The sequence below is a fragment of the Schistocerca gregaria genome, chromosome 8, assembly GCF_023897955.1.
Source record: "Schistocerca gregaria isolate iqSchGreg1 chromosome 8, iqSchGreg1.2, whole genome shotgun sequence".
Lineage (NCBI taxonomy): Eukaryota > Metazoa > Arthropoda > Insecta > Orthoptera > Acrididae > Schistocerca > Schistocerca gregaria.
Window position 1 is genome coordinate 64,198,321 of NC_064927.1, and position 12,038 is coordinate 64,210,358.

Genomic DNA, 12,038 nt, shown 5'->3' on the forward strand with positions numbered 1-12,038 from the left:
ATAAGACAGATAGTACAGGGCACTGTCCTTGGATCCTCTTTTTTCATCATTGCTCGTTATGCAGTCATTATGTAGTCAGATTGTCAAATGATGTGATGACATATCTGTGCTTACTTCAAATCAGGGCATCTCAGCTCTGGACAATGTTATACAGGATGCACTTGCTTCTTCGCTGTATGGCCCTCATCAAAGAAACTTCTCTATGATCCAGAGAGAACATAGTGTCCATTTAATGATGTCCAAGGGCACAGAAAGTAAATGTGTCAAACCATTAGAAATGCAAACTTAACTAGCAAGGACACATCATCCATGTCTTTAGAAATATTTCATAAGCCATTTATTTCTCATGGAAACGTAGAGATGTGATGAAAAGTGGCTATTTTGGAACAATGTAAGATTTTTGTTAAGTGGTGTCCACAGATGTGATGTACAGCAGACATGACACTGTGATTAAACTTCATGTGTGTGCAAGCATGTGTGTGTGTGTGTGTGTGTGTGTGTGTGTGTGTGTGTGTGTGTGTGTGTGTGTGTGTGTGTGTGTTCGTTGACATGTCATAGCTCATCAATAAGCTTCCATCCACTCAACACTAATACACTGATTGTACTGCTTGTATCCACATAATATTGCTTTTGTGTGTGCTCTATTTTAAATGTAACTGCTTGTTTACTTTCACCTGAGCCACAAATTTTGCCTGTTCTGAGAGTAGCTGCAAGCCAAAGTGAATGATGAATACATCATGACATTTTAGCTCTTGGCATAATTGTTCTGTATAATAATGAGTTTTCACAACATACTGTTTGTGATGAGCACATTGCTTCCAAGGACTGCTATCAGATTTACTGTAATTTATGGACTGTAAGCAGTCAATACCACTGTTATACTTCTTATATACAGATATGAATTTCAACTTTTGTACTTGAAGATGTTCATGTAAATTGTAACTTACACAGAGTAAAGTTATTTAATTCACCACTTGAAGGCGTTAGTCACAGTGTCATTCCTTAGAGCTGTTTGTTTTGAACTCTTGCTGTCACACATTTCATTTGGAGATATACTGCTCACATTATCAACATTTTAAAATACAAAAAAAAGGTATTTCATACACAATGGCACAATGTGTGAGACAAGTCCTGTGGATCACTGTTCCCCTCTCTTAGCAGGCTCAGCCAATTGACCACAGTAAATCTGTACACTTACATACGTGTACGATCTGCCAGAAACAATGGCATGACACATGTCACCAGGGAGTAAATACATAGATACACCACCAAAATGAAGGCTAATTAAAATGTATGAAGCCACCAGCTCACAAAAACTAGGAACTCACACAAAATCTCTCAAAACCTACATTAACTTGTCACAGTCTGCTTTGTCAATGCCATTAAAATATCACAAACAAGGAATGTGTAACTGGTCAATAGAAACACATTTTGTATGAAAAATGAACCAGCCACAATCTTACATATCCTTCCAATTTACAATAATCATTAGACACCTACCTTAATAATTCTTCTTGTGTGTCAATTTATGCTCATATGTTGAATTTATATAAAACAATGATTAAATAATCGCTCTATTCACTGTTTCAGTATTTACTGTCTTTAGTAAGTACTTTCATATGAACTGTATTTATTACTTATTTTCATAGTTTTTTTAATTTTTATTGGGTACCAATGATAAAGATTATCTAATTTCATATAAATAATAGCTAATAAAGATTCTTGATTTTTGATTCATTAATATTAATTGCAGCTGAATGAGATACTATGGTTCATCTAGATGGGTGTTGGTAAATTAATATAGAGTAAAGCTAACACAATTCTTCAACACAATGATACAAATAATGTAATGCATTCAAACACTAGTGAATAAACTTGAAATTTACATTTTAGGTTTCCTTGCACTCAATGCATAAATACCTGCCGAGAGTGCATATATTGGAGACAACAGACCTAGAGACTCCAGCAGAGCAGCAGGCAAGTGTGGAACGAGCTCTGACTTACACATTCCCTGAGACGGCCTTCACAACAGTCACCGCATATCAAAACCAACAGGCAAGGCTCTCTGAGTTCTGTCTCATGGTAACATGGAAGATTTCTGTTCACTAGTGAAAACATAAGCAATATTGTGAATAATACTAGAGATACTGTATTGCACTGTCTGTTTGTGAGCATCCATCTTCCCACCTGCTCAGCTTATTTGCCTCTTGTGTTCCACCATTACTCAACTTGAACTGCTACATATACTTGAAAATATAGCCTACAGCATTGCATAAAACATTTTCTTCAGTAAGAGAAAATATTAAAAATTCTGCTACTCAAAAATTATTCATCAGTGTATCAGTACAAAAGTCACTTTGGTGGTTTTCGCACTGTTTGAGGTTACTAATTACTAAGATGGATATGTAATTGCAGTGTCCAATTGGTAAAAGTCTACACTATGCTTCATAATTTACTAATTAAGAGGAAGAGGTATAAAATTATGTCTAATGTTTAACATCCTATGATAAGTAATACCGTTAGGAACTGTGTATATGTGCTGAGGCAGTGCAAATATGCAGATAATATTTATCCAGTATTTGAGAATGAGAGAACTTAGTCACTTGCAACAAATTTTAGACACACACACACACACACACACACACACACACACACAGATATATCACCACATTTGTCACAAGATGTTGATGTTTGTGAATAAACTGCCATATTTCCAAGCAGATCTCAGAGCCTACCATCCATACACAGAACCATTTTGGATGTCAGTACTCATTCCATGTCGGTGACACCAACAACAGGTTACATCAGTACCAATAACGAAATGTTCCCTATCGTTGCAAATTGACATCAGAGACCATGTTACTTAATGAATTTTTTTATGTATATTCTCTACCTCCTGTTTTAATCTGAACAAATATTTTTGGATTAACATGTATATTAGTAAAAGACAAGCAAACACAGAAACCTTATCTGTAAATTTCATTGAGTGAGTTTTGGATAGAAAATTACATTATAATCATAGAAGTACAAATAAAGAAAAGTTCCTGTTTTAACTAGATGTCATGTGGATTATGACGGAGTCCTTTTTTATCATTTCCGATAGACATAAACTAGTGAACCACCAATTCTGTAAAGAGAAAACCCTATGTATAAAACAGTTTCAAACTTCTGTTTATTTTACAAATGAGATAATGCATTAAACATTTGATGTTAAGGATGAAAGCAAGAAAAAGTATGAAATTATGTTTAAAGTTTATTGGAAGTCACAAGGGCCCTCATAATCAAAAAATTGGAAGATTTTAGTCTGGGTAATTTGCAGTTCATTTTAAGCAAAAGCTAGTTTATCATGCATCACAATATTTATGACATATCTTGAGAGTAGCCTATGCTTTTACATTCAGTGGTACATATGGATATTGTCTGCAAAATGTGCTGAGAACAGAGTTAGTAGTGTGTGTGTGTTAAAACAGGAAGGTTCTCTACTTGTACTTATATGATTACAATGTAATTTTCTATGCAAAACTCACTCAATGCAGTTTACAGGTAAAGTTTCTATCATTTGCTTGTCTTTTGCTAACATACAGGGTGTTCCGAAACTGTTCAAATTAATACAGAAGGTAGAGGATATAAAAACAGATATATTTCATTAAGAAACATATGGTCTCTGATGTGAACTTGTAATGATAGGGAACATTTTGTTACTGGCACTGATGTAACCTGTTGTTGGTGTCACTGACATGGAATGTATACTGACATCCAAAACTGCTTTGTGTATGCATGGTAGGCTCTGAGGTCTGCTTGTAAATACGCCAATTCATTCACAAATATCACAATCTTTTCACAAAAGTGGTGATAAGTTGATTGGATCATACATTTTTACACTACACCTCAACAGACTGAGATATCGGATCTTTGTGGACTGTGTTGCCAGAATAGGTTGTATTTCCAGCATGATGAGGCACCAGCTGATTTCGTTATTGCTGTGAGAATCATCTGAGAACCACCTTCGGGAATCAATGGATCGGCAAAGGTGGCCGTGCCCTGGCTACCCGGATCACCTGCTCCCACTTGTCTGGCTTTCTTCATCTCAAGCATGGGAATCAGTTGCTATATGAAACCATTATGGAAACATAAGGAGACCTTGTCATAAGAGTTGCTGCTGCTGTTGATACCACTGTGGACATACTGGGAATCTTCAAACAGACATGACAGTCAGTGGTCCTACAATGTACTGCATGCATAGAGAGCAGTGGTCCAGCATTCAAGCAATTCCTGTGAATGCCTCTGCTGTAATTAGCATGCTAACTGTGAAAATCTTCCGTAGCATCAGAAATTGCTGTCATGGATCATCTATACTGTAACTAAATATATTTGTTTTGATGTTCTGTACTTCCTGTATTAATTTGAGCAAATAGTCTTGGAACCCCCTGCATAGGCTACGTAGACTTAATCCACACTCCTTCTTGTGGAGGTATATGTAACGAGATAAATGAATTAATGAAGTTGCAGCCTAGGTTGCTGTGGCATGCTTTACTAGGAGGTACAGTGGAAACTATTTATATAGCTGTCTTCAGTCTCCATCTCCGGTTCATCCAGTACTTCCGTACTGTACAGTATTTGATACCCTGGAAGTAATAGCAGCAAGAATCAATAGTGACAATCATAAATTTAAATTCAATCAACCACCTTACACAGGTCCTGGCCCTAAGTCAACAAGTTAACATTGACCTGTACAGTACTGCATAAACCCCACTTGTTGTGAGTGTAAAATAACAAGAAAGAGAAAGATGATGGCAGTGTCCAAGGAAAAAGTTAGATTCACTATGTCCAGTCTTCTGTGCATCCACTGACACAGTTCAAACACTAAATAAAGAAACTAGTGACAATGTCAATCTGTCAAAGTTAGTAGAAACATTTGCAAATATTCACTGATGCACAGTTATTCAATGATGAACCAAAACATTATGATATCCCTGTTAGCATTGGTCCACCATTGGGATGCTGTACAGCAGTGAGTCCAGGTGTCATGGATTCACAAGTTCTCAATAAGCAGCACACCATGCAGCACTCAGTACAATGGGCAGTATTTATAATATTTTGGTTCATCAATTTATTTTCACTATGTTCACACAATAACAGAGATGTTGTAAAAAGATTTCAATTTAATGTGGACTACAAGACTTAGAAGTAACTATAATGTAAACAGTGAAAATTAGAAGAAACTTTAAAATGAACAGAGTTTGTATTAGTTGTAAAAAGAAGAGGAGCACAGATTGATTGCAGTCAGGTAGATTTAAACTGATGAGTGTGACAGTAATAAGTGTGGGAGAACTGATGAGAGAGGAATGTTACAAAAAACAAGTAATGAAGAGAGCAGGTAAAAAAGTGCAGTGACTGACTGAGAAATAAAGAGGGAAAGAAGGAGATTAAGTATATGATGTACTGGCAGTATCAAATAGAGGGAAACTGCAGATGTAACATATACAAGCAACCATAGTTAGTTCTACCATGCAGATTTATCACTCCTGGTGCTGTGTTTGATTGAATTGCAATAGTGCAGGTTCAGGAGAATGAATTATTGCAGAAGTGTGTATTTCACATCCTGTGAAAATGTATTCTGAAAGTTATGGAGCATATAGAGGCAAGTGAAGGTCTCACTTCATGTGATGACAATGTTTTCTGCCCAAAAGAGATGCTCATCCTCAGTTACATATGACACTTTTACTTCTGATGGGAGGTACTATGTGTCTCCAGAAAGCTTCTCATTTCCTATATTTTTTCAATAAATTGGGAGCTTATTTCTGGAAAGACAAAATGCACACAATTATTCAGTGGCTGTGAATTATCATGTGTATCACCCATTCAGACATGTCACATTTCTATGTAATATATTCACAGTTCTTCTGTAATACAGTAGAAGAGCTGTCTCAGATCTGGGATATCTATTGCAACCTAGTCAATATGACTATTGTTGGTAGTATGAAAGGTATACAGTGCACATATCTTCACTACTAAAAAGTTGTGCTTTTGTTTGTTCCAGATCACTCGTCTGAAGATTGCAAGTAACCCTTTTGCTAAAGGATTCCGGGAGGCATCGAGAACACGGTACATATCCAACTTTCATTTAATCTGAAGAGTCTTTATATCAAACAAAAAAGAAGAATATAATTTTAAACCAAAGTTTGCAAGAAATAATTAATCTATTACAATTTTGTTTCTAACTCAATCTCTAATGTTGTGTAGAAAAAAAAAACATTATGATTTCATTAAGTTATTGTATTCTCATGTGTATTAAATGATGGAAAGTCCTGGATGGAATAACAATAATATGGAAAGGATAGATTGCTACTCACTACATAGAGAATGCTTATTTCCAGTTTATCTGGCCTTAAAAAAATTGTTTTTGATGAATCCATGTACATCAAATATGCACTTGCTGCAACAAAGTTTCATGTGTACAAGCTAATATCACCCCTTAAACCAGGGGTGGACAATTTTTGTGGCTCAGGGGCCACATTGTGGAAACAGAGGTTACAGGAGGGACACATCTTTTAAAATGATTGTGTTCATTAGTTAGCATTGCATTTCAGAAAAGGTACGAATTTTACCATAAAAATCAATAAATACAAATTGAATAAAGTAGTTGTTGTTTTAATAAATATATGTATTGTGGTAATTACATATTATCTATAGATGAAAGCACATTTAATTTTAGAATCAATTTAAGGAGACAAATGTATGCTATCACCCCTTTCTGAAAATGTTTTCAAAATTAAAGCTGCAAGTTAGTGTCTGTCAAAGAGCATGTAGGGGCGTACATTTACTCTTGTTGTTCTTCAAACAAGAAATACTTTGCTCACAAACATATATTGGCCCAAATATAGAGAACATTTTCCTGGCAATCTTCTTGATACACATAAATTTTTCAGCAAAGATTTGAGAAAGTCAAATGATGTCACAGCATGAAATGTCTTCCACAATATGATTTGACTGCATGTCAACAAGTAAATGGAAAATGCCTTTAGGGTCACTTCAATTGTCCACTACTTCATTTGTGCTAACAGTATCTACACTGTGCAGTACACATACATATTGGTGTGCCTGTGCTAGTGGAAGTCTTCAGTCATGTATGGAAGAAAATCTTGGCTCATTGCTACATCTTTTATTGTCTTGCAAGATCACAAAAACTGCTATTTGCCCAGCCTTACCCTAAACAAAAGTTGCCAACAAGCAAAAGCAGTGCCTAGGAGATAAAAATTTGCAGTTTGTAGTGGAACTAGGTAGGAAAAAATTGATTGACCATCATTTTGAGATCATTGATCCTGAACATTGGTCAAATTTGAGAATAAAATTTAAGACACCCAGTGTAGGTTGAGGTATCTTGATAACTAAACAACCTTGAAAGTTAATATTTTCAAACACATATGTATACCTAGACTTTGTAAAAAATTGAGAAATAAAATATTTTAGGTTGGAGATATTAATGGTTGAAACTGGGTTGGCACACTGTGGGAAATATTTTTTGGCCACTTTGAACAGCAATTGTTATGTTTGAATTCAGCTCCAAAAGTTGAGTAGATTATCAATCTTCAGATTTCTCACTGTGTTAGTCAACTTACACAGTGATCACAAACATGACGATTAATACTCACATTGGCTGAGTGGCTTCCAAGCCGACAGTTCTGGTGCCAACAGTTTAAACTTTACAGAATTTCCTTTGTGTTCTGCCTGCAGCTATGGTAAAAGGTTTTCTCAACAAAATTGAAGATGGTAACTCTAGGACACCTGGTTGACTTGATATGGAATGACCCTTTTACATTTTCGATTTTGTTCAGTTATAATGGTGTATTGAGTTCTATTTGCAAGAAACTTCTGTATCCAATCATACACATATGATCCAACACTTGGTAAGTTGATATTTCATTCACTAAACAATAATGCAAGAAAGGTATCAAATGCTTTCCAGCATCAAGAAGTATATCTGGGCACTATTGACATTTTGTATCTCATGTATGAAAGGAGCAAGCTAAGTTTTGCAAAATGTCTGTTTGTGGAACCCATGTTGATTTTTATGGAGGAGATTTACATTCTCCAAAAATTAATCCAAGAGTCTAAAACACATTGCAAGGGGGAGTGCAAGTTCCCTTGCATAATCTTGGTGGGTCCTCACATGTATCTCATCCCCTATAGTTGTCTTTCCACTGTTTAGCACTTATGGTTGATTTTCTATTCCATGACTACTTATCTCAATATTGTGATTTTGGCATTCATGTGATTATTGAGTAGAGGAACTCTGTTAAGAGTTTAAATGGTGAAACAATTTTGGAAGAGTGAATTCAGTATTTTTCCCTTTTTTCTGTCATCTTCTGTTTTGGTGCCAGAATGATCACTCAGCAACTTGACAGATGATTTCAGTCCTCTTACTGACTTTACAAAAGTCATGAAACAGAACTTCCTTCTTTGCCAAATGGAGCTGTCTCTGCTTCAGTTTTTTGACAATGTTGTCCAGTATTGACTGTAGTAATATCCAGAGATAGATTTTCTTTTTTCTAAGAATTCATGGGTTTGAGACCTTTTGCAAAAAAAGTTATTATAGCTTTTCTAACCAATGGGACAGTCTTTGCTTTCTTTTAGAGCAGATTCACCAGCAGTAATGCAGTATGTTATGTGTTCCTTGGCATCTGGGTTGTAACAATGAATGCAGGTCTCACCAATGGAGATAACATGAAAAATACTTCAGATCTCACTTAAATTGTTCCAAGCATAGCTTTATAATAGAAATTTGAATGCACTTGTCATGTGCCACTAACAGTCACAACTACCATCAGGCTGACAATGTGTTTTAATTGCCAAAGTATCATGTGAAATATTAATTTCCATGTCCATTAAGATATCTTTGCCTCTACTACCTATACTTTGCACACTGTTGTGAAATGATCTATGACTATTTTGTAATGGACTCCTTAAATGATTTCTTTGGCAACCACATCTGCCTGCCACCCCCAAATTTTTGTCATTGATGCAAGTTCATCATAGACAGCAACCAGTTTCACTTTTATCTTGTCACACATTTCCTTATTCAAAAAGAAATCACCGAATGATACTGTGCTCTTGCCAAACCATTTTGTGTGATTTACTGAAATAGCTGCCAAATCCAAAACAACGTAGGAATCACTGTCAGTTTCAAATAAGTATCACCAAACAGATTGTGGTGCATGATGATACCATCAATGAAACCTGTCTTCAAACCACTGGCGCTTACTGAACTTGTCCTCACACCCTGTGAGAGCCGATTTTTTGTTGTTGTCACTATTGACTGTATTCATCTTAAAAATCAACAAAATACCATTTTTGCATTCTCTGACACTTGCAAATGTGACGTTATTATGTGTAATTTCATATCATGTCATAGGCGTATGTATAATCAGAATCAACAGCAGACCAACACCGACAACGATAGTTCAGGGATACATGCCGACGTCGCAAGCTGAAGATGAACGGATAGAGAAAGTGTATGAAGATATTGAAAGGGTAATGCAGTATGTAAAAGGCGACGAAAATCTAATAGTCATGGGCGACTGGAATGCAGTTGTAGGGGAAGGAGTAGAAGAAAAGGTTCCAGGAGAATATGGGCTTGGGACAAGGAATGAAAGAGGACAAAGACTAATTGAGTTCTGTAACAAGTTTCAGTTAGTAATAGCGAATACACTGTTCAAGAATCACAAGAGGAGGAGGTATACTTGGAAAAGGCAGGAGATACGGGAAGATTTCAGTTAGATTACATCATGGTCAGACAGAGATTCCGAATTCAGATACTGGATTGTAAGGCGTGCCCAGGAGCAGATATAGACTCAGACCACAATATAGTAGTGATGAAGAGTAGGCTGAAGTTCAAGACATTAGTCAGGAAGAATCAATACACTAAGAAGTGGGATCCAAAAGTCTAAGGAATGACGGGATACGTTTGAAGTTATCTAACGCTATAGATACAGCAATAAGGAATAGCACAGCAGGCAACACAGTTGAAGAGGAATGAACGTCTCTAAAAAGGGCCATCACAGAAGTTGGGAAGGAAAACATAGGTACAAAGAAGGTAGCTGCAAAGAAACCATGGGTAACAGAAGAAATACTTCAGTTGATTGATGAAAGGAGGAAGTACAAACATATTCCGGGAAAATCAGGAATACAGAAACACAAGTCACTGAGGAATGAAATAAATAGGAAGTGCAGGGAAGCTAAGACAAAATGGCTGCAGGAAATATGTGAAGACATTGAAAAAGAGATGATTGTCGGAAGGACAGACTCAGCATACAGGAAAGTCAAAACAACCTTTGGTGACATTAAAAGCAACGGTGGTAACATTAAGAGTGCAACGGGAATTCCACTGTTAAATGCAGAGGAGAGAGCAGATAGGTGGAAAGAATACATTGAAAGCCTCTATGAGGGTGAAGATTTGTCTGATGTGATAAAAGAAGAAACAGGAGTCGATTTAGAAGAGATAGGGGATCCAGTATTAGAATCAGAATTTAAAAGAGCTTTGGAGGACTTAAGGTCAAATAAGGCAGAAGGGATAGATAACATTCCATCAGAATTTCTAAAATCATTGGGGGAAGTGGCAACAAAATGACTATTCACATTGGTGTGTAGAATATATGAGTCTGGCGACATACCATCTGACTTTCGGAAAAGCACCCAATTCTGAAGACGGCAAGAGCTGACAAGTGCGAGAATTATCGCACGATCAGCTTAACAGCTCATGCATCGAAGCTGCTTACAAGAATAATATACAGAAGAATGGTAAAGAAAATTGAGAATGCGCTAGGTGACGATCAGTTTGGCTTTAGGAAAAGTAAAGGCACGAGAGAGGCAATTCTGACATTACAGATAATAATGGAAGCAAGGCTAAAGAAAAATCAAGACACGTTCATAGGATTTGTCGACCTGGAAAAAGCGTTCAACAATATAAAATGGTGCAAGCTGTTCAAGATTCTGAAAAAAAGTGGGGTAAGCTATAGGGAGAGATGGGTCATATACAATATGTACAACAACCAAGAGGGAATAATAAGAGTGGACGATCAAGAACGAAGTGCTGGTATTAAGAAGGGAGTAAGACAAGGCTGTAGCCTTTCTCCCCTACTCTTCAATCTGTACATCGAGGAAGCAATGATGGAAATAAAAGAAAGGTTCAGGAGTGGAATTAAAATACAAGGTGAAAGGATATCATTGATACGATTCGCTGATGACATTGCTATCCTGAGTGAAAGTGAAGAAGAATTAAATGATCTGCTGAATGGAATGAACAGTCTAATGAGTACACAGTATGGTTTGAGAGTAAATCAAGAAAGACGAAGGTAATGAGAAGTAGTAGAAATGAGAACAGCGAGAAACTTAACATCAGGATTGATGGTCACGAAGTCAATGAAGTTAAGGAATTCTGCTACCTAGGCAGTAAAATAACCAATGACGGACGGAGCAAGGAGGACATCAAAAGCAGACTCGCTATGGCAAAAAGTCATTTCTGGCCAAGAGAAGTCTACTAATATCAAATACCAGCCTTAATTTGAGGAAGAAATTTCTGAGGATGTACGTCTGGAGTACAGCATTGTATGGTAGTGAAACATGGACTGTGGGAATACCGGAACAGAAGAGAATCAAAGCATTTGAGATGTGGTGCTATAGATGAATGTTGAAAATTAGGTGGACTGATAAGATAAGGAATGAGAAGGTTCTACGCAGAATCGGAGAGGAAAGGAATATGTGGAAAACACTGATAAGGAGAAGGGACAGTATGATAGGACATCTGCTAAGACATGAGGGAATGACTTCCATGGTACTAGAGGGCGCTGTAGAGGGCAAAAACTGTAGAGGAAGACAGAGATTGGAATACATCAAGCAAATAATTGAGGACGTAGGTTGCAAGTGCTATTCTGAGATGAAGAGGTTAGCACAGGAAAGGAATTCGTGGCGGGCTGCATCAAACCAGTCAGTAGACTGATGAAAAAATAAATAAACAAAAAAAAAATTGAATAAAATGTATG

The 12,038-nt window shown here is 36.6% G+C and overlaps 1 protein-coding gene across 1 annotated transcript in view; it reads left to right on the plus strand.

Annotated features, from left to right (window-relative positions):
* Nucleotides 1–12,038, plus strand: part of LOC126284439 (T-box transcription factor TBX15-like) — a 376,832-nt gene that overhangs the window by 345,461 nt on the left and 19,333 nt on the right. The window contains exons 5-6 of the mRNA XM_049983360.1: nucleotides 1,894–2,055; nucleotides 6,041–6,105. Coding sequence (XP_049839317.1) covers nucleotides 1,894–2,055; nucleotides 6,041–6,105 — 227 coding nt within the window. The remainder of the gene's footprint in view (nucleotides 1–1,893; nucleotides 2,056–6,040; nucleotides 6,106–12,038) is intronic.